The sequence below is a fragment of the Monopterus albus genome, unplaced genomic scaffold (genome assembly GCF_001952655.1).
Source record: "Monopterus albus unplaced genomic scaffold, M_albus_1.0 scaffold28.1, whole genome shotgun sequence".
Lineage (NCBI taxonomy): Eukaryota > Metazoa > Chordata > Actinopteri > Synbranchiformes > Synbranchidae > Monopterus > Monopterus albus.
Genome location: NW_018127908.1, coordinates 349,823 through 351,541, shown reverse-complemented (window position 1 = coordinate 351,541; position 1,719 = coordinate 349,823). Strand labels below are relative to the sequence as shown.

General features: G+C 43.9%; 1 protein-coding gene across 2 annotated transcripts in view; it reads right to left on the bottom strand.

The window, feature by feature from the left end:
- Window positions 1-1,713, bottom strand: part of ephb1 (EPH receptor B1) — a 151,331-nt gene extending 149,618 nt beyond the window's left edge. For both annotated transcript variants that reach the window (XM_020595730.1, XM_020595731.1), the window contains exon 1: window positions 1,497-1,713. In XM_020595730.1, the coding sequence (XP_020451386.1) occupies window positions 1,497-1,557 (61 nt within the window). In that variant the 5' untranslated portion in view covers window positions 1,558-1,713. The remainder of the gene's footprint in view (window positions 1-1,496) is intronic.
- Between the last annotated feature and the right edge of the window lie 6 nt (window positions 1,714-1,719).

Here is a 1,719-nt window from a genome sequence, read left to right as displayed (position 1 = left end):
CCCCAAAAAAAAAAGAGCAGCAGATTGGCGTTCAGATCAGTGAAGCTTTTAACCTGCCCATGGGACAACAGCCTTTAAATTAAGCGACCCAAACAAGGAAATCACTTTCCTCCTTGTTACCGAGGTAACCCAGACTATACCTCACGGCCCATCTTTTTCTTTCTTTTAAAGTAGAAATCTCACATCCCTTTCCTAGCAGGAAAAATTTCCCCTTTAACCTCCCATCCTCCATTCATCTCTCTGAATTGACATTTCTGCTGTCAGTTCACACTGGGTAAACATCTGAATCTCAAAATATCTATCTTTGCAGAGGTAGCAATTTGGGCCTGGGCTTGGTACCCAAAGCTGCGTTGAAATCTGATGAGCACAAACAAGAAAGCCAATGCCGAATTACAGAGCACAGCCGGAGCTGGGAACAGTCCAGGAGGAGAGCTGTGAATGATTAAAAGGAAAAGTTGCATGTGAGAAAGCGCATTGTATTTGTGCTTCAGTTTTACTCATTTATGCTTTTGGAAGTGGATACAGCCAGCCATGGGGAAGCTGTGCATGTTTCACTGGAGAGGATGAGCTACTGTGCAATAAAATCAGAGAGGACACATATTTCCATGATGGTAATGGGATATTATCCAGCAGCTACTGTAATGTCTGAGCTTACAGCTCAGTGTTCAGTCCCTAGGGTGCAAAACGGAAATGAAAAACATGTTTAACTGAGAAGATATCAGCTACTAGTGGCACCACCACCACTTGTCCAGATGAGTGTGTATGAGATAGAAAGGAGGAAATGGGGGAGATGCAAAAAGAAAGCTAGAGACAAGGGAATAGAGATGGATGAAGAGAACAACAAAGTAAGAGCAGTAGGAGAACGGGGGAAACATAGCTCGATTTGTTTTGAATAAAGTTGTTTATTTCCAAGAGATAAACATAAATAATGGCCCAGCATTAAATCCAGGTCACAGGGAAACCTCCGCCTAGTTCATTTCACAATCTAAGAGAGTTTGTCTCAGCGATTCAATATACCACAGAATGATGCTCCGGGGACAACGACAACCGTTTTCTGCATGTACAATTGAAAATAGAAACATGACAGGGATCATTGGAGATCCGACAGAGGCTTAGACATAAACTTACGAGCTATTTAAAATAACGCAGTCTATAGAAGAGCCTCCTCCTGTCTTACTCCGCTGTATAGAACGAGGAACATTAAAGAGTGAGAAAGACATATTTTAGCGCACAAGCCAGCAATAAACTACCATGCACCACATATAAAACCACATTTCAATCAGAACAATTATCGCTCTTCATACGGACAAGTGACCATACTGACAACCAGCTCACTCCGAAATAAAGAATAACCACGTCAATCTGTTGCGATCCACGTGTGTCACAGCCCCGTATCCCTGTGCAAGAGCCAACGCTGGAGCATCCCAAAGTTACAGAGCGCGACTTGGAGAACATCTGTGTATGTAAAACAGGCATGATCCAAATGTGTTACTTACCTTCCATCGCAGAGGATGTGATGACCAGCACGCATAAAAGCGCAAACAAATCCACTGTCATGGCAGAAGGGTAGTCTCCACAGCCTGTCCCCAAATAACCAGGACGCACAGAGCGCGTCAAAAGAATCCCTCGGTTGTCAGAGCGGCAGCAGATACCCTGTGTTGTGACTCACATTTCAAGCTGTAGTAAACAATGTGTGACAATCAGCGTAGGGGAAGAGCG